This window comes from Polypterus senegalus, chromosome 4 (assembly GCF_016835505.1).
Source record: "Polypterus senegalus isolate Bchr_013 chromosome 4, ASM1683550v1, whole genome shotgun sequence".
In the NCBI taxonomy this organism is placed as follows: Eukaryota; Metazoa; Chordata; class Cladistia; order Polypteriformes; family Polypteridae; genus Polypterus; species Polypterus senegalus.
In genome coordinates, this window is record NC_053157.1 from 207197984 (window position 1) to 207224753 (window position 26770).

At 39.2% G+C, this 26770-nt stretch overlaps 1 protein-coding gene across 1 annotated transcript in view; it reads left to right on the forward strand.

Annotated features, from left to right (window-relative positions):
- The window catches only part of LOC120528790 (meiosis 1 associated protein), a 131513-nt gene extending 105544 nt beyond the window's left edge, over positions 1-25969 (forward strand). Inside the window, exons 5-8 of the mRNA XM_039752918.1 lie at positions 2135-2276; positions 3910-4116; positions 12178-12336; positions 25823-25969. Of these exons, the coding sequence (XP_039608852.1) occupies positions 2135-2276; positions 3910-4116; positions 12178-12336; positions 25823-25969 (655 nt within the window). The remainder of the gene's footprint in view (positions 1-2134; positions 2277-3909; positions 4117-12177; positions 12337-25822) is intronic.
- Positions 25970-26770: the final 801 nt, after the last annotated feature.

Consider the following 26770-nt stretch of genomic DNA (forward strand, 5'->3'; position numbering starts at 1 on the left):
TGGCTACTGGTAGCATGAGGTGATACCTGGACCCTACAGTGGTTGCACAGATTGTCCAACTTCTCCACGATGGCACATCAGTACGAGTCATTGCCAGAAGGTTTGCTGTGTCTCCCAGCACAGTCTCAAGGGCATGGAGGAGATTCCAGGAGACAGGCAGTTACTCCAGAAGAGCTGGACAGTGCCATAGAAGGTCCTTAACCCATCAGCAGGACCGTTATCTGCTCCTTTGGGCAAGGAGGAGAGGATGAGCACTGCCAGAGCCCTACAAAATGACCTCCAGCAGCCACAGGTGTGAATGTCTCTGACCAAACAATCAGAAACAGACTACATTTGGGTAGCTTGAGGGCCCGATGTCCTCTAATGGGCCCTGTGCTTACTGCCTGGCACTGTGGAGCTCAATTGGCATTTGCCATAGAATACCAGAATTGGCAGGTCCACCATTCGCGCCCTGTGCTTTTCACAGATGAGAGCAGGTTCACCCTGAGCACATGTGACAGACGTGAAAGGGTCTGGAGAAGCCGTAGAGAAAGTTATGCTGCCTGTAACATCATTCAGCATGACCGGAAGGAATTGATACCATTTACTGGTCCCCACACTCGCCCAACCTAAATCCGATAGAACACCTCTGGGACATTATGTTTCGGTCCATCCGACTCTACCAGGTTGCACCTCAGACTGTCCAGGAGCTCAGTGATGCCCTGGGCCAGATCTGGGAGGAGATCCCCCAGAACACCATCTGTTGTCTCATTATGACATTTTCGGGCAGGCATACAAGCACGTAGGGGTCATACAAAGTATTGAGTCCGATTTTGAGTTGCTGCAATGAAATTTCATCAAAATGGACTAGCGTGCTGCATCATTTTTTCACTTTGATTTTCGGGGTGTCTTTGAATTCAGTCCTCTGTAGGTTGATAATTTTCATTTCCATTAAACGATGTGGCATCCTTTCGTTCGTAACACATTGCCCATATACTGTAGATATGCATCAGGATTTTTTCCCCATTGAGATCTGATGCGTTTTCAAAGTGTTCACTTAATTTTTTTGAGTAGTTTAATTTGTGCCTATTCAAGATTTGTTCTAGAAACATCAGGTAATTTCAGACAAGCTTTCTTTTAAATAAGATTGTCAGAAGCTACTACTACACTATGAGCTTTTTAAAACATGTGCATTACAAATTATCTGATAGACACTAGATTTGCCTATATTGTTCTGTGGCCCCAACAAGCATCTTTTTGATGAGTTCCCTTTCTCCTGATAATTGCCATTACAAACTCTGTATTATGTTTTCATTGATGTAGCTAAAATACATTTGGCAAGTGAAGACTTGGCCCATCACATCTTGCTCCTGTTCAGTTTAGATCAATGGTGATAAATGAAAGGAATAAAATAATATTACAACTTGTAAACAAATTGTTGATGTAGAGTAGGGGTGATTAACTCCATTCCTGGAGGGTTGAGGGCTACCAAGGCTGAATGTTTTTTTCAAACTATTTTCTTAATTAGTGATAAGTTTTTTTGCTGCTAATTAACTAATTTTTGCCTTGATTGTAATTGACTTGCTGTTTAAGACTCTGACCCCTCAATGTTTTCTTTTTTATTTAATATTCTTTAATTAACAGCCAGATTATAGTGAGAAGCAAAATGACCAGCTAACGTGTCCATCATGCAATATCTAAAAATAAAGAAAGGTAAGGTTCTTAGTAATGTAATGAGAGCACCAATAAGCCATGGTATTTAAAAATGGGTTTAATTGACAACAAGAACTGGCTTCTAATAAAGAAACTTGTTGTAGTGAAATTGAATGGAGTTTGAGACTCTCACTTAGCTGGTCATCTGTTGTCTCAATTCACATCTCATTTTTGTTTAGCTGCTATTTAAGAAAAAAAAATTAACTCAGAGGATTAAGTCTTAAAAAAATGTGTAATTTACAATGAAGGGAAAATAAGTAAATTGATGGCACACATTGGTCACTCATAAAGAAAGTGGCAGGGATGAAAACCTGCAACCATGGTATCCCTCTAGGGATTGGAGTTGGACACCCCTAATGTAGAAGCTTAAATAATAAAAACATATCATCGATCTCTTCTCTTATTATAAACATTTCCTGATATAAAGAATTATTTGTTACAGAGCAGTGAAATTAGAAGGGGTGTGTGAGTCTGTGTTTTTTGGACTTCCTGTTGTCATCAGACCCACAAACTGCTGGCAGCTGGACTGGGAAGAGCTGGAGTTAAACCAGCAAAACTTTCATGCGCTCTCCTACATTATGAGGGTAAGAGAGAACAACCTAAATAGTAAACATTGTGAAACTTATTTTTACCAGCATTGTCCCAGATAAGACTTAATTTAACTTCTAATTGCCTTATTTGTTTAAACTATAATTCTTTTGATTATTTAATCGACCCTGAAAACATTTTGTATATACAGGTATGGTCAAGTTAGGCTTTAATATGCTGTTCATACAGTACATTATGTCCTCTTAGTTGCCATGATATTTATTGTAGTCCAGTAGAGAGAAAAAAAAGCTCTGCAGATATCAGACACACCAAATAGTAATTCTTCATTTGTGGTGTCTTTTGAATGCCTAAGATGCATAGAAGAAATTTTGCAATTAACATAATAGATGACATTGGCAGAAGCTGTTAAAAGACCTTCATGGATTTCCTTACTTCTATTAAAGACGTTACTTTTAAGTTTGTCAGATACAGGCAACTTTTTGTGACTTCCACTGCATTTTGTACCTTCATATTGCCCAGTTTTCTCAAATGTTTGCATGCCAGCTTGAACATGTCATCTTTAAAGTCTGACTGCCATTCTATTGGTCACTGACTATAGACATGTTGATACAAAATTCTGATTTTATATCTGTCAAAGTGTAACAGCTTAGCTATTTACAAACCTCTCCATAAGACCACAACAGTATTATTTGATTTATTAAATTCCACCTTAAGCTTAACTGGTCCCAGTCACTCTACAGCAGGAGATGCTGTAACGTAATGGTGTCTGCAATGGTCAAATTCCTCCTTTAATTATGGAGGGTAAAGTATGGCTGTTTTAATTGATGCTGCCTGCCAAGAACAGGGTATTTGTAGACAATCAGCATTTTTAAAATACTGATTCTACTGCATTCTTCATTGGTAATCAGTGGCAGATGAAAATACAAAGACAACATTATTTAGATGCAGCAAAGATGCCTAAACTGGATACTCCCCAAACTTGCCTGCACCTGGATATGCTGTTCTTGAAATTTACAAAATGGATGATAGACACCACATGTCTTGGCATGTAACAAAAAAAGAAGAATAAAATGCAGTGTCTTCCACAACATTCCTTAGTCATAAACATTTTCCTAGGTGTTCAAAAATTTGTACACAGTATTATAAGAATTACATAACCCTTCAGATATTCATGTAAAGACAAAGTGCTTGATATGTTGTTTCATGTACAGTGTAGAATTCATATTGCTCCCTTTGAATTCAAAACTTTGGCTTTGGCTGTGCTTGGGGGCTGAATATTTGAGCCATAGCCTCAGTCTGCCAGACCAATGGAATTGATCACAACAATGCAACATCAGAGAGAACCGTTAACTGTAGTAAAGCGATTATATACAGTGGCTTTCAGCTGGATCTCGTACACTCCCACAGCCTTGGCACTCGAGAACTTCTCATCTTCACTGATTGGGAACTTTCTAATCTATCCATTTCATGGCAGGGATTTCATGTTCCATCTTATAATATCTCAGAACAAGTGTTGTCCAAGAATGAAATAAGCAGAATTGCTTGCTTATAGTCATAATGTGTTTTTAATTATAAAACGTTTGAATGTTATACCTATGTTGTTTAGCATTTAACTATAATTTGCAAATTCTTGATGTTATAATGAAAATATTTATTTGTGCTTTGAAGATGCAAGACTGGCTCCTTTTAGCTCGTTGTGATACTCAGGGCATGGTTCAAAGCTGGAATGGGCCAGTTTCTACTTACTACATTCTGCAACCTTCCACCTCTCTTACTTTACTGATGAAGCCTATTGCTGTTCGGGAGTTGATTCTTCCATGTCATCTGCCTGTGGTTGAGCAGAATCCACCAGAGCATATCCTAAGCAAGATACAGGTACAGTATATTACTGTAATTCTTATTAATATGAAAGGATCTTTCCAGATTTTGTGTATTTTCAGTCACTAGCATCGCATCTATCCTTTAACATTCCTACTGACATGGACACAGCTTACTGCACTCCATTACGAATACAATAAACTACTATAATTAATAATACTGTAGCATCAAATCATATTGCACCCAAGAAGTACATCCTGCATATTGCTGGAGCACACTATTGTGTACTTTAACACTAAGCCTATCAAATATTACCTTATTGAATGCTGAATTATCTTTTATTTGGTGCACATGCAAACTCCATGTAATTGATTTGCTCAGTTTGTGATATTGTACTGTATTATGCTTTTATAGTATGTGCTGAAAGTTATATTTAAAGCAAAATAGGTACTCATCAAGGATTTATGTGTGTTTCTGTAATTCAGAAAGTGAATGTGCATTAGGCAGGTTTTAAGTAGCTTTCAGCCTAGAATGGTATAATGCCTGGCACACTGTCAATTACGTTATCAGCAAAAGCAATCCTGATGGGTTTCATGTCACAAGAATATCAAGAATGGGCCACCAATGTTTAAAAAAAAACAAAACATTGTGTCGAAGACAGAGGCAGAGAAAAGTATGTGTGACATTTACTCAAGTAGAAGTAGACAAAAATCTACCTTTTGTAGTGGTATCTGGTATTTAAATTACTCAAGTAAAAGCAGTGAAGAGGTAGGCTTACAAAGAATACTCAAGTGAAAGTACAAATATCCATCCATCCATCCATTTTCTAACCCGCTGAATCCGAATACAGGGTCACGGGGGTCTGTTGGAGCCAATCCCAGCCAACACAGGGCACAAGGCAGGAACCAATCCTGGGCAGGGTGCCAACCCAGAGAACATGCAAACTCCACGCAGGGAGGACCCGGGAAGCAAACCCGGGTCTCCTAACTGCGAGGCAGCAGCGCTACCACTGCGCCACCGTGCCGCCCATGAAAGTACAACTAACTTACATTAAAAAAAAAACTAAATTGGTAAATAATTAAAAAATAAAAAAAATGCAGGATTATGCAAATGCAGGCTGGTCAGTGTGGACTGTTGAAACTGTCATGGCATCTTATTTTCAGTGGCAATCACTAATGTTATATATTTAATAGGTATTTATCCATCCATTATCCAACCCGCTATATCCTAAAAACAGGGTCATGGGGGTTCTGCTGGAGCCAATCCCAGCCAACACAGGGCACGAAACAAACCCTGGGCAGGGCGCCAGCCCACCGCAGGGAACACACACTAGGGACAATTTAGGATCGCCAATGCACCTAACCTGCATGTCTTTGGACAGTGGGAGGAAACCGGAGTACCCAGAAGAAACCCACGCAGACACGGGAGATCATGCAAACTCCACGCAGGGAGGACCCGGGATGCGAACCCGGGTCTCCTAACTGTGAGGCGGCAGCGCTACCCACTGCGCCACCATACTGGCCTAATAGGTATTTATTTATCCTGATGTTAGAATAATGTATTAGTAAAGTAGTGAAGTAAAATACTGTATTACTTTGGTGCTGGATTGCTGTCTTCCTCAGTTTTGAGCAGCCTTTCATTGCTGGTGCCAGAGACACACACTTATTCTATTTTAGTAGTTAGGTGGTTTCCCAACACATTTACTCAAACCAGCTCAATATTTCTAATAAATAAAAGTTGAGAGAATTTTCAGTTAACACTAGTTTTGATGAAATACAAGAACGCTTTTACAGTATATCCAGGTGCAGCTCAACTGTGAGACTGGTTAGCTGTGGCCTGGTGATTTTATTTCTCTCACTCTCTCAATCCATTTCTTAATTTTCTATCACAGGACTATGTGGGTTTGCGGTTGTTGGGGAATGGGGAGTTCTTTATAGGAATTTGAAATTGTATCCAATTTGATATGTTTGTTTCATTTTTTTTCTTATAATAAAAATTGCATTCTGCAGCACATGCTTCAGAATGTACTTGGACTGCCAGGTCCTTGGGTTTGTGTCATTCTTTCCACATTCTGTTCTCTCTCTCCAGTGACTGAATGAGAATGATACTTATCATGGTTATGTACAGTGGTGTGAAAAACTATTTGCCCCCTTCCTGATTTCTTATTCTTTTGGATGTTTGTCACACAAAATGTTTCTGATCATCAAACACATTTAACCATTAGTCAAATATAACACAAGTAAACACAAAATGCAGTTTTTAAATGATGGTTTTATTATTTAGGGAGAAAAAAATCCAAACCTACATGGCCCTGTGTGAAAAAGTAATTGCCCCCTTGTTAAAAAATAACCTAACTGTGGTGTATCACACCTGAGTTCAATTTCTGTAGCCACCCCCAGGCCTGATTACTGCCACACCTGTTTCAATCAAGAAATCACTTAAATAGGAGCTGCCTGACACAGAGAAGTAGACCAAAAGCACCTCAAAAGCTAGACATCATGCCAAGATCCAAAGAAATTCAGGAACAAATGAGAACAGAAGTAATTGAGATCTATCAGTCTGGTAAAGGTTATAAAGCCATTTCTAAAGCTTTGGGACTCCAGCGAACTACAGTGAGAGCCATTATCCACAAATGGCAAAAACATGGAACAGTGGTGAACCTTCCCAGGAGTGGCCGGCCAACCAATATACCCCAAGAGCGCATAGACAACTCATCCGAGAGGTCACAAAAGACCGCGGGACAACGTCTAAAGAACTGCAGGCCTCACTTGCCTCAATTAAAGTCAGTGTTCAGGACTCCACCATAAGAAAGAGACTGGGCAAAAACGGCCTGCATGGCAGATTTCCAAGACGCAAACCACTGTTAAGCAAAAAGAACATTAGGGCTTGTCTCGATTTTGCTAAGAAACATCTCAATGATTGCCAAGACTTTTGGGAAAATACCTTGTGGACTGATGAGACAAAAGTTGAACTTTTTGGAAGGCAAATGTCCGTTACATCTGGCGTAAAAGGAACACAACATTTTAGAAAAAGAACATCATACCAACAGTAAAATATGGTGGTGGTAGTGTGATGGTCTGGGGTTGTTTCGCTGCTTCAGGACCTGGAAGGCTTGCTGTGATAGATGGAACCATGAATTCTACTGTCTACCAAAAAATCCTGAAGGAGAATGTCTGGCCATCTGTTCGTCAACTCAAGCTGAAGCGATCTTGGGTGCTGCAACAAGACAATGACCCAAAACACACCAGCAAATCCACCTCTGAATGGCTGAAGAAAAACAAAATGAAGACTTTGGAGTGGCCTAGTCAAAGTCCTGACCTGAATCCAATTGAGATGCTATGGCATTACCTTTCAAAGGCGGTTCATGCTAGAAAACCCTCAAATAAAGCGGAATTACAACAATACTGCAAAGATGAGTGGGCCAAAATTCCTCCAGAGCACTGTAAAAGACTTATTGCAAGTTATCAAAAACGCTTGATTGCAGTTATTGCTGCTAAGGGTGGCCCAACCAGTTATTAGGTTCAGGGGGCAATTACTTTTTCACACAGGGCCATGTAGGTTTGGATTTTTTCTCCCTAAATAATAAAAACCATCATTTAAAAACTGCATTTTGTGTTTACTTGTGTTATATTTGACTAATGGTTAAATGTGTTTGATGATCAGAAACATTTTGTGTGACAAACATGCAAAAGAATAAGAAATCAGGAAGGGGGCAAATAGTTTTTCACACCACTGTATGTTCCCTTAAAAAGCTGTTGAGTCCATTCAACAGGCCTTAGAGGCTGGGACTGTGAGAATGGCAATTGAGGATGTGTTTGTAAATCTGGGTTATCCGCTGTCATTCCTTTGTCATGTTTTATGTTCTCATCAGAGAGACAGTGTTTGTTAAAATGAAATCCAACTTGATGACTAATGCTGTTTCATGGTTAGTAATCTTGATCAAACTTTTGCTAGGTAGATTATGAGAGTGTCTTTGAACCTGCTTCATTTCACTATCCTGAGATTTTTTTTTTTTTTATCTCGGCTGAGATCAGAACTTGGAGGACTTGTCTAGTGAGACAGACGACATGGATTTCTGATGCAGAGACATATCCAATGGAATTTGATTCTATAGAATAATGACTTCATTGTAGTTTTTTTTTTCTACCTTGGTGAGGACACTGGAATTGGTCAAGAAATCATACTGGAAATAAGCTTCACTGATTAACTTGTTCAGTTGTTCCAGGCACCAGCAATAGATATCATTGCTACCTGCATCTGTCTAGCTGCCATAGTTAAGAATACAACTCCTGATCATCCAATGGTGCAGTTTCCTGAAGGGGGTGGTGGCACATTTGATGCAGTATTGACCTTGCTTCTCAAAGATTGCCTTTTGGGACTTTTAAATACTAAAATTTTGGAAAGTGGTTAGCAGTTTATAAATGATAATTTTGGGCTTAATTACCTTTCCAGGAATATCTTTGTAGAATGCTGTTATTTTTCCAGTATTGAGGAGCCATTTAGCTGGTTAAGAAGTTTTGTAAGCCTCATAGGAAATGTGCAGAGTAGTCTGGAGTTCTTCCACTGAGGGGCAAAAACAGCATAGAATTGTCTTTTGAGACACTTTTGTCTTAGCCTAAAGATAGAGTAGTTAAAAACTTACCATCAAGCTGATGTCCAATGACACAACCTCTGTCAGATTGATGAAGGAATCTGCTTTTGTCTAGTTGCAAAATAAAAACAACATTCAATACATTTGCTCCCTTTTGAAATAATCATATACTCACTAGGTTTATGACATTACTCCTCCACTCATGTCAGTATTTCAATATGTTCTGTCTCAGGGCCCAGTGTGGAGACTAATTCTGCTTTATCCTTTTTATTTTTAGTAGATGTTCAGTAATTTAGAAATTTGTATAATAATCAGACTTTTCTGTATTGATCAAATAAACTGAAAGATATTTCTAATAATGTCATCAGTTGCTTAATGAGTTGAAACAGTCTTCTTCTTCCTTCTCTTCACCTTTTTTCATTACTGTGTGGGGTTGATGTGCCTTAATATTATTTTCCATGCAGCTCAGTGCTGCATCTCCTCCCAAATCAAACCATTTTCCTTCAAATCTTCCTATACTTTGTCCATCCTCCTCTGCTTCAGCCTCTCTCGCTCTCCCCTGTTCTTCCATTTTAATTACTGTTCTTTCCACATATTTATTGCCTTTATTGCTTTCTTAGAGAGCTTTATCACTTTTTGTACATCAGATTGTCTTGTATCTTTTCTTTGTTGTTTGTTTTTTTTTTGTAATTTTTTGCACCTCCACACATGCATCTCAACATTCTCTTTTCTGCCATATCCATCTTCCCCTCTGCTCCCTTTACTGCCCATGTCTCAGCTCCATACATCATTGCTGGCCTTACCACTGTCTTAAAATCCTTAACTTTAACCTTTGCCTTAATTCTTCGATCACACGATACTCCGGATACCTCCTTCCAAATGTTCCATCTACAGTACTCTGCACTCTGTGGGTTATTTCTGGATCTAATTCTTCATCTTGGGTTACCACTGATCCTAGATATTAAAACTTATCCACTCTTCAATAGCTCTCCGTGCAGGATAACCTCTGAATCCTGGTAGTTATTAAATCTGAAATATTCTGTCTTCTGTCTTTAATCCACTATCTTCTAAAGCCCTTGTCCATTATTTCTCAACTTTCTTTCTACTTCCTTCTTTCTGGTTTTACAGAACACAATGTCATCAGCAAAAAAGCAAATTACGGCACTCCCTGGGTGCCTTGTCTGCTGTCTCAGTGTATGCTCCGACCATGGTGAGTGATGTCTCGGTGAGGGAGACATTTTATTCGCAGCTTTCCTCGGTGGTTGATGGTTGCCCACGAGGTGACATTCCTCTGGTCATGGGTGACTTCAGTGCAGCCACTGGCACTGACAGGGCTGGCTATGAGGATCGTCTCGGTCCCCAATGGGCCTGGTGACCGTGGTGAAAGTGGCTCCATGTTCCATGACTTTGCAAAAGGTCAGGGGCTGCGAATTGCTGGATCCTGGTTCCAGCACCCTGAGCCGCATTGTTGGACTTTGTACTCCAGTACTGGTGATATGGTGGAGATTGATCATATTCTCATGGGCAGTTGCTGGAGGCTTTTGCAAAACTGCAGTGTCTACAGAATATGCTGTGATCTTTGTGGAGTCAATGGAGGCTCTGATCCAAGCTGTAGAGACACTCAGCGAGGAATCTGAGTGTCTGGGCTTGCGAGTGTCCTGGATAAAAACCAAGATCCAGTCCTCTTAGGCACAGCTATCAGCAGTGTGTTGAACTTGTCAAGAGGTTTACTTACCTTGGCAGCAACATTCATGTCTCTGGTGACTCTTCCTATGAAATCAGTAGACAGATTGGGAGAGCATAGTGGGTCATGAGGTCGCTGGAAAGGGATGGGTGGTGCTCCTGATATCTTTGCAAAAGCACAAAGGTCCAAGTCTTTAGAGTCCTGGTGCTTCTTGGTTTGCAAGACATGGACGCTCTCCAATGACCTGAGATGAAGACTGAACTCCTTTGGTACTGTGTCTCTTCGGAGAATCCTTGGGTACTAATGGTTCGACTTTTGTCGAATGGGCGGTTGCTCATGGGGTCCCGAATGAGGCACATTACCTGCATTGTGAGGTAGCGTCAGTTGTGACACTATTGCCATGTAGCGTGATTCCCTCGAGGGTGATCTGGCTCTCAGAATTCTCATTGTTGAAGACCTGAGTGACTGGACCAGTCCAGGGGATGCCCAAATAACACCTAGCTGTGGCAGATAGATGGTCCAGTCCAGAGAGTGGGGCTGGACTGCGTGTCTGCCTAGGGAGCTGCCAACCAGGATGCCGAGCTGTTTTGTCATGTGGTAGGTGCGTCAATATGCTATACCAGTGAGTGTTCCCAACCTTACCTGGCCTGACATGGCAAGCCAAATAATAAGACTACCTCTTAGGGAAATCGCTGCCAAACCAAATGTGTTTATCAGTGAGTTTTGTAAGTTGGTACCTGCACATAAATATGATGTTTAAGCATTCCACAGAGTGTGGTAGTGTGTCTCCTATTGTGTATTATATACATACATTTTAAGATATACGTTCTAAATAAACTAAAGTGCAATATTTTGTCTTGAATACTAAATGATGCGTCACAAAATAAACACCGCACACCAACCAGTTAAAATAAGGACATAAGAAATTTGACAAACAACATGAGACCATTCAGTCCATCAAGCTTGTTTGTTTAGCTAATATCTAAGCTGTCCCAACATCTGATCCAGATTCTCCTTAAGGTTTTCAGGGTTTCTGCTTTAACTACATTTCTTGGTAGCTTGTTCCAGAGTCCCAGAACTCTTTGCATAAAGAAGTTTTTCCTGGCTTTAGTTTCTGCTTAATCTCCAGTTACATACTTTTCCATTTGCAATGTGTGGTGGTGTAGCATCAAGCTATAGGGATCCTGCCAATTCAATCAAAGACAAATTTGGAATAATTCTAAAATAAACATGAATCTCCTCTGCCGGAATAACAATACTTAAAGTTTTTAGCTTCAATGGTCTTTCTTAGAGATGTGTCAAAAGAACACTGCAAAAAGTTATAATGAAGAAAGCAGTTGCAGTTGAAAGCCCAGTCAGAACCCTGGCTTTCTTGACATTGAGAATCTGGCAAGTCATCAAAAATGTTAACCAGTAACATTACAAAGCTAAAGAGGGAAATAAGCAAATTTTGTTTCATCATAATGTGTAAATTTAATAAAGAGCTATATGATTGTTGTAACTGTTAGAAGTAATTAAAGTTTAAAGTAATTAAGATAGACCAAAGAGATGAATAATATATTTATGTATTTAATCCTTTCATAGGATTCATGTAAAGAAGAATTTGTATTTGTTAAACACAATCTCTCAATGTAATGCATCAAAATTACAGGCTGAAAGACACTTTTATGTATGTATGTTTAAGGATGAATACTTTTTCAAGGTAGTGTTTATGCAACGAGGTAGTATAGAGCTGAAAGGTATACCATATGAAAGTGACTTTTTTTATACTCTTATTTAGAAATGACCATTCTGTTGTGTCCATATTTACATTTATACAATACTTTATGTCTTGTTTGTTTAGAGTTCACTAGATACACTGGAAGTGGACCTTGCATATAACCCACTGTCTGTGAAGAGCAACTTGTATAAGCACCTACAAAATATATTGATTAAAACACCACACAAGCAGCAGCCACGGATCAGAGACTCCCGAATTGTACAGCAGGCCTCTGCTCGTCAGGTTTGTGTCTATATCAAACACTGAATTTTACTTTGACGCATAAAACTGGAAAACTTGGGGTGCATTGTACAAGTGTATGCACAATAAATGTGCGGAGATTAGTAAGTCAATGTGGTTTTAGTTAGCATATTTCTCTACCTTTTATTAATCTAGCCAACATAACTTTTTTTTTTTTTTTAATCATTTGCTCTGCTAGAGGCTTTAAACATTTTGTTTTGAGTGGTTGAAGCAGTCTAGCTCAGCCAAATTGTAGTCTATAGTTCCAGTGAAGCTCCTAATTGTCTCTTCATTGTTGACAAATAATTTATATATACTGTGTGGGCATTTTTATGTAAATATTACTATTTATTGACGTCTTTTAGAAAACATACAGTTATTATACAACTAGCAAAATACCCGCGCTTCGCAGCGGAGAAGTAGTGTGTTAAAGAAGTTATGAAAAAGAAAAGGAAACATTTTAAAAATAACGTAACATGATTGTCAATGTAATTGTTTTGTCACTGTTATGAGTGTTGTTGTCTCATATATATATATATATATATATATATATATATAGCTATATATATAGCAAAATACCTGCGCTTCGCAGCGGCAAAGTACTGCATTAAAATTTTTATTAAGAAGAAAATTAAACCTTTTTAAACTGAGGGAAAATATGCCAATAATTATTTGTTAAGGATCTCTTTGTATACCACATTGTCAATTCGGCTCTTTGGTTGTAATATGACGAAGCTGTGCGCTGAGCTTACTCTTGAGCATGCAACTTACAGTTGGCCATGTGAACAGTAATCTTGTCTCAAATCTGACAGCTTGGATTGCTGCTGTCATAATCGGTTTGAGTTTTATGGTTTGTTTCAATTACGACAGTATTTGCAGGACTTGTTGTGTTGAAGTGACATTCGGCATCTGTCAAGCGTTGTAAGCACACAACTGGTTTCATCGATAAAATCACATCCAGCTTTTGAGAGTTTAAACATTCATAAACATCAAAGTGTCCAAAACTAAAATCGTCACCTGTGAATCTAAAATGTTTAAGAGGCATTGGCGGTTGTCGAAAGTTGTAAAATGTTTGGCTCTTTCGGTACACTTTAAAGCGACAACCGAACAATTCAGCGGCAGTCATCAACTCACATGCAGAACCATAGGTGAAGAGCTTAAGCATTTCACTCTTATAGTGCTCCTGTGTAGTATAATTATCTCCTGTACCATCATCAGTCCACACCTTGAACCTGTCCCAGTCATTCAGTACATAAGACACAATGTTCCTCCGGATATCAAGAGTGAGCCTGATATGGCTGTGTAATATGTAACAAAGAGAATGGAAAAGGTAGGTGCCATCTCCGGGCATGGAAACCACTCAGTAAGTGACAGTTCTTTGATCAATAGTGATCACCTCGATAGACATGGTAATGGGGGTTGAAATGATAAAGGAAATGGGTACCTGAGAAATGTAAAGTAAGTCTAAAATACCTATACAATAACTATAATTGTAATAAACAAACAATTAAACAGTGGAGAAGCCGTGGATTAAACAAAAAGGCTGTAGTTATCAGTAGGGAGACATGAATCTTGTGGCGAAGCAAGGAAGGGAATGTAGAGACCGGAGCGACGGACGGTCTTATATAGGCAGGCAGCCAACAACATGGGAGGCGTTGGGATGGGGGACCCAACGCCACCTCACTTAGTGACCGAGCTGCAGGCTATGGACGTATATATGTACGTAAGTAGGTTTCAGTTAGCGTTGGGAACCCGTGTACCAAATTTCTTGAAGATGGGCCCATAAGTAAGAAAGACTGTTGAAAAGTTCAATATGGCAGCTGACAGTGGCGTCATACCACCAAAATAAGTACGTACATTGGTTTCGGTTAGTGCAGGGAAGCCACCTACCAAATTTCGTGAAGATGGGGCCGTAAATAAGAAAGTTCAACATGGCGGACGTTGTTGACCGTTATGACCGTTACGCGTAGAATTTCGAAATGAAACCTGCTAAACGTTTGTAAGTAAGCTGTAAGGAATGAGCCTGCCAAATTTCAGCCTTCTACCTACACGGGAAGTTGGAGAATTAGTGATGTTGGAAAGTTCAATATGGAGGCCGACAGTGGTGTCATACCAACGAAATAAGTACATACATCGGTGTCCATTAAAAGTTCAATATAGCGGCCGACAGTGGCATCATACCACCGAAATAAGTACCAAATTTCAGCCTTCTACCTACACGGAAAGTTGGAGAATTAGTGATGTTGGAAAGTTCAATATGGCAGCTGACAGTGGCATCATACCACCAAAATAAGTATGTACATTGGTTTCGGTTAGCACATGGAAGCCACCTACCAAATTTCGTGAAGATGGGGCCATGAATAAGAAAGTTCAATATGGCGGACGTTGTTGACCGTTATGCGTAGAATTTCGAAATGAAACCTGCTTAACTTTTGTAAGTAAGCTGTAAGGAATGGGCCTTCCAAATTTCAGCCTTCTACCTACACAGGAAGTTGGAGAATTAGTGACGTTTTTAAAATTCAATATGGTGGCCGACAGTGACGTCATACCACCGAAATAAGTATGTACATCGGTTTTGGTTAGCGCAGGGAAGCCACCTACCAAATTTCGTGAAGATGGGGTCAGCCTTCTACCTACACGGGAAGTCTGAAAATTGGTGACGTTGGAAAGTTCAATATGGCGGCCGACAGTGGCGTCATACCATCGAAATAAGTAAGTACATCGGTTTCGGTTAGCGCAGGGAAGCCGCCTACCAAATTTCGTGAAGATGCGGCCATAATATAGAAAGTTCAACATGGCGGACGTTATCGACCGTTATGACCGTTACGTGTAGAATTTCGAAATGAAACCTGCTTAACTTTTGTAAGTAAGCTGTAAGGAATAAGCCTGCCAAATTTCAGCTTTCTACCTACATGGGAAGTTGGAGAATTAGTGATGAGTCAGTGAGTCAGTCAGTCAGTGAGGGCTTTGCCTTTTATTAGTATAGATTTAAGCCTATGGTGACCAGCAATGGACAACAGCAGATAATAACAAAACTTCCATTATAAAAATCTCACATTTTATTTGAAAGCTTTTTGAAGAGTGGTCCGTGGCGACGTACTGATTTTAAATAAGCGCGCCCCGCAAAATGTTTGCTGTAATCTGGTGCGAGTAAGTGCACGATTGCGCTTCATTCCAGGAACTAATTTGGCAATGGAGGTGTATGCCGAATTGAGTAGACACGTGTGAGCACTAGAGTCAGGCAGCTGCCTCATTTGTTCCTTACATTGGAAACATTGGGAGGGTCATTTTAAAAGGAGCTGGCACATTAGTGAGAGGAGAAAGGAACAAAAAACCCAAACGAAACACCACCAGCAACACCACCTCCCCAGTTCCCCCAACCACATGTACACCAAAACAAAATCAACAAACAATACCACCACCACGCACCTCGACTGACCACCCATTGTATGTGAACAGCGCAGCATTGGGTTGCAAAATGAGACGGGCCAGACAAGCTAGTCGGGAAAAGGCAGCTTGATCATGCGACCTGTGAAGGAGGGATTGTGTAGAGTGGGTGCGAGCATGATAGAGTCCTCCTCATGGATCCAAGGTATGACTGTGGGAGTGTGAAGGAGACGGGGATGGAGTTGTGCCGGACTCGTCTGACTGTACACTGAAGACCTGATGGCTGTGTTTGTTCGGTTTTTCTTTACTTATTATAAGGATGAATTTTTCAACACGTGGACTTCACTTTCTTATTTATTGAACTTTTGAGCATTGCACCAGTGATTTTTTTTCCTTTTTTATAATAAAAGCACTGTGGCACTTTTATACCTACCCCTTGCAATGTGCGTTCTCATTTGCCCAGTTGGTCCCAGTTACGTTACAGACGGTTGTGAGATCGAGAGGCTCCTGCAAGCACCATGGATTGTGGAAGCGACCCGAACCGTCACCAGCTCAAAAAAATAATGTGCTTTACGTCTTTATATTCAATTTAAATGATCATATAAATATATATAGAAATTTACTTTAAGACATTTATATTTAAAAGATTGATCTTGAATTTAAATAAGTATACAGTAGATGCTTCTTGCATGTCATGGATAAAGCTTTATTTTTACTAAATCCAAAAAAGTTGGTTTAGCATAATGTGTCTTAATGTTTGTAAAGTATAAGAGAACTGAAAGCAAATTGCATGTGACAGCAACTCTCTTCTATTGAATAGAAGAGTTTTGCACCAGTGGTACTCAGCATGAATTTCTTAAGTTGATTAGCTTTACATTGCTAAGAATAATGTTTGGACAATTTAGTGTAAGTGAGTTGCTTATGGTACTGATGTCTTGTCCTGCACTATAGTTCCAGACCCTTTCCTCATCAGGTGTTCCTTCGTGGAAATAGTACTATTGTGGAACACCATTTGTGTTTTACATAGACAACAAACAACTATTTTGTCTTTTTTCTCTAGTGAGATATTACCACACAGAGGAGACTTTTGGATATCTGGAGGAACCGTCCAATAGAAAATGAGGTGTAGCTACCGTCATGATTAACCTACTTAAGAACCATACAGAGCATTGTAGCGTGCTTGCGTGCAATTCTGGGGGTGGTGCACGGACAATTAGTTGATTAAGGAAATACAATAAGATTAATTTATGCATAAATTAGTTGATTACACTGAATTATCACTGCAGCTCTTCTTCATATTACCTGCCATGTGCTTTCTTTCTTCACAGTAGAGTTTGTATTTGTCTTGATCCTGTCACTAAATATTAAAAAATGTGCAGTATTCTTGATTTATGAATTTTGATATCATTTCATTCTTCTGTCTTCTGCCTTTTGAATTGTGGTTTATATTTCCTTGGAGTTCATACTTATGAACTATTTATTGTCTTTTACCTTCTCTACTCTTCAAAGTTCATGGCATATTCTTTCTTTGTTTCACATTTTATTTGCTCTTTATGTTCAGTTGCATTTTGCATTATCTTCCTCACTGTAGTTATTCTTATTTTACTGACTTATGTCCTTTCAGCCTCTTACTCCATTAGTGGATTCATATCATCCATATGGTTATTTCTGCAGAATGCTACGGTGTAGGTCAGCACCACACTCCCATTTCTGTTTTGGGATCTTCTTGAACCCGACACCGTTGATAACGTAGCTGGGTTATCCAGGCAGACGAGAATTTTCCCACAATGCATGGGGCAGGTGCAATAGTGTAGAAGTGCTTTTATTAAAATGGCTCGACATCAAAGAGTGTCCCAGAGTGCAGTGCTTCATAAACTCATAATCCATTAAAACAGTGCCCATGGGGAAGTTAAATCAATTCGACAAATTATCCATTAAAAGTGAGGTTAAAATTACAGGGCAGGAAGCAGTCCTGAACATGATCCCTGATGCACTTCTTTAATACTGCCATCTCCTAGCTTAACCTTAACTGATCCTTGCAACCTAGGAAGGTGCTTTATTGGCAGTTCAGCCAACCTTCCGCGCTGCTCCTAGGCTCAGGCCCCTGTAGTTGTCTCTGGTTTCCGACAGGGCACCATCCCTCAACCACAGACTCCCACTCCCACTCGAGTCCCTGCTGTCCATGGCTCCCCCGCAGGATGCCTCACTGAGTCTTTCCTTTTCCTGTGGCTGCACTACCTCTGTCTGGCGAGTCGCTTCAACTGACATTGTTTACGTCACTCCAGCTTCCAGGTCTCTCAGCTGGAGTGAATATCAGCCCCTGAGCACTATCCTCACGAGCCCTCAAGGGACTTCCACCCGGGCAGCCTGCCTTCTCTTGCTCATCCACATGCACCACCTCCCTCAGTCTCCTGCCTTCTTTCTCTGCTTCCATTAACCTTCTTTTCATTCTCTACTGATCTGTTTCCCTATTCCATCCTCTTGTTTTTCTTGATCCATTTTCCCTGTCACGTGCCGGCTCTTTCTTATATGCCTCTGTGGGCACAGAGTCTTAATCGTGCACTGCAGGAATCCGATGAAGCAATTGAGACAGACCACAGACGTGCAGGTGTGTCTAGCCTCAATTACTCCACCTATCTCCCGCAACTGCGGGAGCACACATACAAATGGAGAACAAGCCGGCTAAATTAATTATGTATTTGTTAAAAGCGGCCACCTTTTCTGAGCCGCGGACCCACAATACATAGTGACCGCTTTATTAGGTACACCTAACTAGCCATAAACCAGATACTTAATATTCCCAAAGAACAAGAATAATTAATTCTGACATTAATTCAGAAAATATGCTGAAAGTGAGTCAGACAGATGCTGTCACATGTCAGCTCCAGAAAAACCCATATTCTTTTGAAAATATGGTGGCGGTGGCTCTTTTGAGGTAGGTATAGTGATAACACACACTTAACAAACAGCAAACCAGACTGAATGTCTGAGGATTAAATAAGAGGTTTGTTCAACATCCTCTATAATGAGTTCTAATCATTTGCACCTGATTCTAATTTTAGGTATTTGAGGCTGTGGTAAATGGTGGAGTGTACTTACTTTTCCCACATGTACAATTTGTTTTTGTTTATTTGCACAATAGACTGCAAATTGTAAATGTGGTATGATGTTGGTTATATTACATTTCCGTATGTGTTAAAAAAGAAAAAACATTTCATGGGGTGTGCTTACTTTTTCTCATGGCTGTATGTATTTCACTTATGGTTTGATATGAATACATTACACATTTTTCTCCCAGGTAATATACACGCATATCTCTTGCTCTTGACAGACCTGGAATGTGCCATAAATCTGTTTGTATTTGTTTTGCAACATGTATTTTATTATGCTTGAATAACAGCTTATATGAATCTGCTTCTTTATATTGTAGTAGTCTTGAGTGAGCATTTGAAACCTTCCAGTGTATGTACCCATTCTCTTTTTTACATTGTAAAACTGTCTAATGCTCCATTTTACTTGTTTGTAAATACATTCAGTATAGTGGTTACACTTGATTTTATAGCCTATACATTTCTGTTTATCATTACATTGCTTATCAGGAGATGTGAGTGTGGTGTAGTGGATACTGGATGTTGTTGGACTTAAGTGCAGCATTTGACACCATTGACCATTCGATTTTACTGCACAGGCTAGAAAACGATGTTGGGCTTACAGGCCCCGTGCTCGCTTGATTCAGTTCTTATTTATCAAATCGATTCCAGTATGTACAGAAATGTGCAGACAGTACTCCATCATTATACACAGAAGTTCAATATGGTGTCCCGCAGGGCTCAGTACTGGGACCTTTACTGTTTTCACTTTACATGCTTCCACTGGGATCTCTCATTAGGAAACATAATGTTAATTTTCACTCGTATGCAGATGACACCCAGTTATACCTTTCATTTAAATCAAATGAAGTTTCTCCGATGTTGTCTTTAATTAGTTGTGTTAGTGAATTAAAGGAATGGATGAATGAGAACTACTTGTCTTTAAATACAGATAAAACAGAGATGTTAATTGTTGGAGGGAATGACGCTGATCACAGCAATATTTTGTCATCATTTAACTCAGTTGGAATCCCAATTAATTTTACTGAATCAGCCCGCAATCTAGGTGTTATCTTTGACTCTAGCATGTCATTTAAAGCGCATATTACAAAGTCGTCCAAAACATGTTTTTTCCATCTTAAAAATGTTAGGAAATTAAGGCGCTTTCTAAATAAACAGGATTGTGAGAAATTAATTCATGCATTTATCTCTAGTAGGATTGACTACTGAAATGCGGTGTTCACTGGCTGTTCAAACTGTTCTCTATACAGCCTCCAGTTAATCCAAAATGCCGCTGCAAGAATTATTACAAGAACAAGAAAATATGAACACATAACCCCAGTTCTTAAATCTTTACACTGGCTCCCAGTTAAGTTTAGGGCAGATTTCAAAATCCTCCTTTTAACATATAAAGCATTAAATGGCCAAGGTCCGCTTACTTGTCTGAACTTATCATGACTTACAAACCTGAGCACATTAAGATCTCAAGATGCCGGTCTGCTTAGGATTCCAAGGATTAATAAAATAACAGTGGGAGGTCGAGCTTTTAGTTACAGGGCCCCTAAACTGTGGAATGGTCTTCCTGCTTCCATAAGAGATGCCCTTCAGTCTCAGCCTTTAAATCCCGGCTGAAGACTCACTACTTCAGTTTAGCATATCCTGACTAGAGCTGCTGATTAACTGTACATACTGCATCTCTGTTGTTAGTCATTAGCACTATAACATAAGTAACATGATAATTATATTTGAATACTAACCCTCACCTATTCTGTTTCTTTTCTCGGTACCCAAATGTGGCCATTGGTGCCACGCCCACCTGCCAAGTTGTTTGCCTGCCTATGGTAAAGTCATCCCTGATGGAGGATCACAGGAATCATGGGAAAGAGGGGTCCTTTCATCGGAGCAACGTTTCAGCCGTGGCATGGCCAAATGGGGAGGCAGCTAGATGGATGAGGTCTCCAGGACTCTAAAAATATCCAAACCTAATTATGTCATATCATCTACTGTTAAACCGTACTTCTAAAATTTTATTATTATGCTGTCTTAAGGAATTGTTCTGTTCTGTATATTGTATTGTATTGACCCCTACTTTTGACACCCACTGCACGCCCAACCTACCTGGAAAGGGGTCTCTCTTTGAACTGCCTTTCCGAGGTTTCTTCCATTTTTCCCTACAAGGTTTTTTTGGGAGTTTTTCCTTGTCTTCTCAGAGAGTCAAGGCTGGGGGGCTGTCAAAAGGCAGGGCCTGTTAAAGCCCATTGCGGCACTTCCTGTGTGATTTTGGGCTATACAAAAATAAACTGTATTGTATTGTATTGTATACAACAATGAACTTTGAACTACAAGGTTGCTGGTACAAGCCCTGCTTTTGCTTAACATGTGACCCTGGACAAGTCACTTAACTTACCCGTATTCTTAACTATACAAAAACAAATTGTAATGTGTAATGATCTTGTAAAATATTTTGGATAAAGGCATCCACTAAATAAAAAAAAATACAAAATAAATAAGTAAGGTACAACTCAAAATTCTGAGCTCACACATAAAGCAGGAGCATAGTGCAGGGTAAACCAAGCCCAAGAAAATGTATGCATCCAACAAATGTTACAATTTATTTTGGATATTAGATGAATTAATAGGTAGTACAGGTTGAGCATCCCTAATCCAAAATGCCTTGGACCAAACCAGCTAAATGATTACTCATGGAAATAATTCATATCACTGAGCCATTTTAATTTTACTGAATTCTTCATGGCTAAAGGAGATGCATGAGCCAGACAATGTAATTTAAAAAAAAAAAACTTTGTTTGGATGGGAAGTTCAAAATGATATTGACAAAGAATGATGAGGGACAGAGCTGGTTCAAAAGAAATGGTGAACTGAATTATGTTCAATCTTCCCCACTGTTCTGGCTGTGGGGAATACCTTCTCCAAACTGTGTTGACTGCTATTATGGTTTTTGAGCTGTTCATGGGCTGGAAATGTTTTCAGGAATTGTCAATCCTGGTCATAGCACAGTTACTAAATTATAACGTTAATTCTCAAAAGTGAGGGCCAATGCTGCATATTTGCATTGAAGAATTATTTTTTTCCTTTCATCAGTTGTTATCACTTGTTAGAGAACTGACTGACAGGTCATGAATATCTCTGCTGGCCTTTACTCCATCATGCCTTTTGTGCTGGGAGTCATTAACTAACCAACAGCTACATTCAGTTTTCTTATGGTATGGGTGAACTTACATAAAACATAACATGTTTTTGCCAACATAAAAATGAAGTTTGCAACAGTGTCCTGTGTTTCTGATGTAATCAGAGCAAATTACTCAATTCCTATTGAAATAATGGCATCCTGCAAGAATGAAGCTGCTTTTGTTAACCATAAACAGTGACATTCTATTAATGTCCAGAATGAAGAGGAACAGGGCAACAATCTGTTTCCTTTGAAGCGCACCACTTTTGACCTCCCATGTAATTGTGTCACTTCACAGGGGACAATAAGTTTCATTGCTTAGCAGTGCCTGATGCATCGCGGGGCTCACCAGTACCCCAAACCACCCAATCGTTGATCTTTCGTCATTTCTTTCATGGCGCTCACTGCTTTGTGTTATATCCCAACCCCCTCATCAAACGTATGTCTAAGCTTCACGGTGGGCACATTTTCAAGATGATTGACATTTTTAAAAGTGAACTGCTTAGGAATGTGTGCGTGCAAGGTTTTATATTTATTTATTTTTTTTTTGGTTATGCATTTCCATTTTCTTTGGTGTACAGTAAACCCTCGTTGATCACGGTTAATCCGTTCCAGACTCTACTGTGATAAATGATTTTCCTCGAAGTAGGATTCTTTATTTATAAATCAAATATTTTTGCAGTTAGAGCACAGAAGACCTGTTTACGTTTTTTTAACATTATTAGAGCCCTCTAGACATGAAATAGCACCCTTTAGTCAAAAGTTTAAACTGTGCTTCATGACAAGACAGAGATGACAGTTTCGTCTCAAATTAAAGGAATGAAAACTTATATTCTTCTTCAAAGGATTGCGCATCAGGAGCAGAGAATGTCAGAGAGAGAGAGAGAGTCAGAGAGAGAGAAAAGCAAACAATCAAAAATCAATAGGGCTGTTCGGGCTTTTAAGTATGCGAAGCACCGCTGGACAAAGCAGCTACAAGGAAGGGAGCAATGTGAAGGTAGTCTTTCAGCATTTTTTAGAGGAGCGTCCGTATCCTCTAGGCCAGTTTTCGAACAGCCTCTCTGCTCACACCCCCTCCGTCAGGAGCAGAGAATGTCAGAGAGAGTGAGAGAGACAGAAAAGCAAACAATCAAAAATCAATACGTGCTGTTCGGGCTTTCAAGTATGTGAAGCACCGCGCGGGAAGCATATCGTATATCATTGAGAAGTTTTATTTAATACGTACTCTGATGGCGTAGCTTCTCAGCCATCCACCAATAGCGTCCCTTGTATGAAATCAAATTGGGCAAACCAACTGAGGAAGCATGTACCATAAATTAACACCAGAATTACCAGAGCCTACGAAAAAACTCGTAAATCCGTCCCACCTTAAATCGCTTCTTAAAATCGTTCACAGCTCTCCACCAGCGTCTTTTGTCATCTAAATGTGCTGATAAAATCAGGCTGCAAGCAGCCGGGCTATTCCATCCCCCCACCGACTTAGAACATGCACAAACTTCTCCCAGCTCATGCCTTGATTGATTTTCTGGGAGTGAAGTGGAGTTTTAGAGTGGAAATAATAGGTCCTTATTTGAAACACATGCATTTCATGTCTATTCCGTTTCTACAGTAATGTGTAAACACATTTTTAAAACAGAAACGTTTTTCATAATCTAGTAGTAAATGACAAAATGTAGACATAAACTATATAATGTATGAAGCCTGAAGTGCAAATATCAAAGAAACACATTCACAAAAGGTACAAATATAACAGAACAAATGCGCTTTTATTCTAAAGTGCAACTGCAGAAACAAAACGCCGCCTTAACATGCGACATTGAAACCTGTTTATTATGACAATCATAAATTACACCGGCTGTTACAGACTGAAATCAAATGTATGTTTTTATTCTAAAATAGTAAGACTAAGAGCAGTTTACTTCTCAAAATGGAGTGGTGCAGGATTGAACTCGCGACCTTGTGATTCCCAGTTGGCAGCTGATTCTATTGCGCCACAGAGGCAGTCATAATAAATGGCTGTCAATGTCGCATGTTAAGGCGGCTTTTAGTTTCTGCAGTTATATTTTTGAATAAAAGCGCAATTGTTGTATTAAATTTGTACCTTTTGTGAAAGTGTTTCTTGGGTATTTGGACTTCAAGCTTAATACATTATATAGTTTAAGTCTACATTTTGTCATTTACTACTAGAATATGAAAAACGTTTCTGTTGTAAAAATGTGTTTACACAGATTACTGTAGAAACGGAACACACATGAAATGCGTGTGTTCCAAACAACAATCTATTATTTCCACTCTAAAACTCCACTTCACTCCCAGAAAATCAATCAAGGCATGAGCTGGGAGAAGTTTGTGCACGTTCTAAGTCGGTGGGGGGATGGAATAGCCGGCTGCTTGCAGCCTAATTTTATCAGCACATTTAGATGACAAAAGATGCTGGTGGAGAGCTGTGAACGATTTTAAGAAGCGATTTAAGGTGGGATGGATTTACGAGTTTTTTCGTAGGCTCTGGTAATTCTAGTTTTAAAAGACCCATTGTCCGCATAAATCTGCGAACCAGCGAAAAATCCGTGATATATATTTAGATACGCTTACATTTAAAAATCGCGATGGAGTGAAGCCGCGAAAGTCGAAGTGCGATATAGCAAGGGATCACTGTACATGCTTTAATCCAAGCAACATTGTATTAAAGAGACCTCTAGTTTGGAATTGCCCACTTATGATGTCATGTCAACATTCAAAAAGTTTAGGATTTTGAAGCACTTCAGACTTTGGAAGTTTGGATTAGCAATACTCATACTTTATTTTTCCCAATGGGGAAATTTAGATTTTCAGAAAAACTTAAGAAATATTACATCAAACAGCAGCAACAACCCCTCTCACAGACAAGATTTATAAAAAATAAAAAAAAACTTCTGACTTTGCTAAAGATAAGAGAGCAGACCCATTCTTCATGTTGTCTGTGGAAGAAATGAAATATAATTACAAATTAATGGCTGCCAGAAATATTTTGCTTTTATTTAAAATATGTTGCATGATGTTGGTTTGTATATGGCAACCTATAGATGAAGATGCATGTTCCATCATTTATAAAATTTGCCTGAATTAACACTGTTAAAAAAAACTCTTTTAAAAAGAATATTTAAGTAGTTTAGAAGTTAGAAAACAAGTGCCATGTTAGCACAGTCATTAGTGCTGTTGCTTCACAGATCCCTTCTCCTGGCTTAGAATGGTGAACAAATTATTGTCTGCTTGGGATTTTGTATACCCGCCCCAATACCACCCCTTTAGAGTGCTCCAGTTTACCCTCTGTAGCACTGACACAAAGATGTGCAGGTTAGGATAATTGGCATTTACAAAGTATTCCCTGTATGTGAGTGGGCCCTGTAACAACAGACTGTTTCCTGTACTGAACCTAGTGCTGGATGTTTCCTGTACTGAACCTAGTGCTGGAGGCAGTGGCTGTTGACCCCTGTGGCTCTGAACTGGTTTACGTGAGTTTGAGAATATCAAGTTATATTATGTGAGTTTAAAAAGCATGAATCCGTACATTTTCTTAACCTGCTTATTCAGGGCAGGGTGTGGGGAATCTGGAAGCTATCCCAGCAAGCAACAGGCCCAAAAGATAGGACCAATCCCTTGGCGGAGTGCCAGTCCATCACAGGTTGAACACACACAAACAAATTTAGCATTAGTCTCCTTGCTGTGAGGCAGCAGCACTACCAATGCGCCATCTTGCCATCCCAAAAGCATGAAAAAAGAAAAATTAAATGATTGATTCTAAGTTTTATTTGTATATGGTAACTTTTTTTTTTTCCCTTGGCAGCCCAACCGTCAGAATCAGAACAGAGTCAAAGCCACTGTAGCTCCACTTCAGTCAGCTGGCAAGAGCTTCAGGCCAGTGGTGAATATGAACAGCTCTTATAATCTTATTGCTTCTTCAGATGATGATGACCTTTTTAGTGGACTGTAGTGCAGCTTTGAGATTTAAAAAAAAAAAGACTTATTTCTGGAAACATCAGACATTTGAAAGTGTGCAAGATCAAATTGTATACATCACTCCTAGCCAGAGGTATTATCAGATATGCAGTTTCGGTATAAGATACGCACACAGACACACACATATACTATTTACAAACTTAGTTAAGACAGTGTTATTTTTAATCGGAGACAGCACTTTAAACATCTATTTGTTTATTAGGCTTTAGACTAATCTCTAATTCTTTCAATTTTGAAATAGAATAGTTCATTCAGCAGAGATTCAAGAGTAATTCAGATTGAAAATGAATTCTGTTTCACATTTCTTTGTTTCACTTCCTTAGCACATAGTTCAAAGTTATTATTTGTTTAAGTATGGATTATATTGTTTTAAATTTTGAAATAGTTTATGCAATGAACAATTTTACACAGTTTATAAAGAAACACCTTACATGTTTGTTTTAAGTCTTTGACTTTTAGAAAATGCTTCCTTTGCAGAAATCTTTAAAAAAATTGACATTTGTACTTTTGATTGGCCAATGTTTTCTGCAGTTTGAAAATGTTTTACCAGATAGCCGATACAATAAACAGTTGCAAGAATTTATTGTGCATTTCAAATAAAATTGTGGATGTCTTTTGAGAGAGCAAGAACAATGCAGATTTGTTTCTACAATGTCTCTTTGAGGCAACCCAGCCACTCCACATATTTTGTAAGTTTCACCAATACACCTGATTCAAATTAATAAAGTAATGATTAGCAAAAACAGGTGTACCAGAGGTGCAATAGTTTATGAAA